The sequence below is a fragment of the Sinocyclocheilus grahami genome, unplaced genomic scaffold (assembly GCF_001515645.1).
Source record: "Sinocyclocheilus grahami isolate Dianchi unplaced genomic scaffold, SAMN03320097.WGS_v1.1 scaffold5945.1, whole genome shotgun sequence".
NCBI lineage: Eukaryota > Metazoa > Chordata > Actinopteri > Cypriniformes > Cyprinidae > Sinocyclocheilus > Sinocyclocheilus grahami.
This window is the reverse complement of record NW_015510503.1, coordinates 4,085-5,817: the sequence shown is the minus strand read 5'-3', so window position 1 is coordinate 5,817 and position 1,733 is coordinate 4,085. Positions and strand designations below refer to the sequence as shown.

At 41.3% G+C, this 1,733-nt stretch overlaps 1 protein-coding gene across 1 annotated transcript; it reads right to left on the bottom strand.

The window, feature by feature from the left end:
- Positions 1-676: 676 nt before the first annotated feature.
- On the bottom strand, positions 677-1,429 carry LOC107577403 (zinc finger protein 70-like; the record flags this gene model as incomplete). The annotated part of the gene is made up of 1 exon (XM_016263486.1): positions 677-1,429. A coding segment is annotated over exon 1 (724 nt), but the record flags the coding sequence as incomplete, so codon positions are not given.
- Positions 1,430-1,733: the final 304 nt, after the last annotated feature.

The window sequence follows — 1,733 nt, the reverse complement described above, 5'->3', positions numbered from 1 at the left end:
GTTAAAAGCGCTATATAAATAAAGGTGACTTGACTTGACAAGCTAGAGGCAGTTAAGGTAAACAACCAGGTAATGTCAATGAAGCGAGGTGCTTTTTGGGAATGTTAACCACCTTGGTAAATTCTTACCACATTTGGCAGCAAAACCACAGCCACTCAGAGACTTATTGAGAAAGTCCAATATGTGGGTTTGGGGGTCACATCAGCAAGAGGCCTTTGAAAAAAATGTAAGTGGAACTGACAACACCCCCAGGTTTGGTGCAGTATGATCCAAACAAGGATACAGTTGTTTCTGTGGATGCCTCTTCAAACAGATTGGGTGCTGTTCTCCTCCAGAAGTAAGCAGACCACATATGGAAACCTGTGGCATTTGCTTCGAAGGCTCTCAGTAACACAGAGCAGCGATACTCGCAAATAGAGAAAGAGGCGTTGGCCTCCACATGGGCCTGTGAGAGGTGTGCAGAGCTTCTCATTGGGAAAAGTTTCCAGCTCTCGTGTGTTTTCAGGATTTTCTGACCGACTGAATCTCTTGTCACAGTGTGAACACTTATATGGTTTTTCTCCAGTGTGAATCCTCTCATGCAGTTTCAAATGGCTCGCTGAAGTAAAAGTCTTCTCACACTCAAAGCACATGTACTCTCTCACACCAGTATGTATTTTCTGATGTATTTTCAAACTTTGTAGTAATGAAAAATTCTTTCCACACAAATAACATGAATGGGGCTTCTCCTTTGTATGAACTACCAGGTGTTTTTTAAGTTCTGAAGCTCTCAAAAATGTTTTTCCGCACTTCTCTCTAGTGTGGATGTTCATGTGATCCTTAAGATGTGCTGATTGTGAGAAACTCTTTCCACACTGATCACAAGTGAACGGTTTATTTCCAGTATGAACTCTCATATGTGCTGTAAGGCTTCCTTTTATTGTGAAACTCTTTCCGCACTGATCACATGTGTATGGTTTCTCTCCAGTGTGAATCATCTCATGTGTTTTCAGGGTTCCTGACCGACTGAATCTCTTATCACAGTGTGAACACTTATAATGTTTCTCTCCAGTGTGAATCCTCTTGTGCCGTTTTAAACACTTTGCTGAATTAAACATCTTCTCACACTCAAAGCACATGTACTCTCTCACACCAGTATGTATTTTCTGATGTACTTTCAAACTTTGTAGAAATGTAAAACTCTTTCCACACAAATTACATGAATGTGCTTTCTCCTTTGTATGAACTTTCAGGTGTGTCCTCAGGTATGAAGCGCACAAAAATGTTTTGTTGCATTGATCACATGCATATGGTTTCTCTCCAGTGTGGATGTTTGTGTGTCTCTTAAGGTGTGCTGAGTGTGAGAATCTCTTCCCGCACTGACCACAAGTAAACGGTTTCTCTCCAGTATGAACTCTCATGTGCTCCGTAAAGTTATTTTTTTTGTGTGAAACTCTTCCCGCATTGATCACATGTGTACGGTTTCTCTCCAGTGTGGATCCTCTCATGTGTTTTCAGGATTCCTGACCGACTGAATCTCTTGCTGCAGTGTGAACACTTATAAGGTTTCTCTTCAGTGTGAATCCTCTCGTGTATTTTCAGGGCTCCTGAGTGACTGAATCTCTTGTCACAGTGTGAACACTTGTAAGGTTTTTCTCCAGTATGAATTCTCATGTGAACATCAAGACTATATTTGCATGTTAAACTCTTTCCACACTGAGTGCAGGTGAAAGATTTCTTGGCTCTTGTTTTCC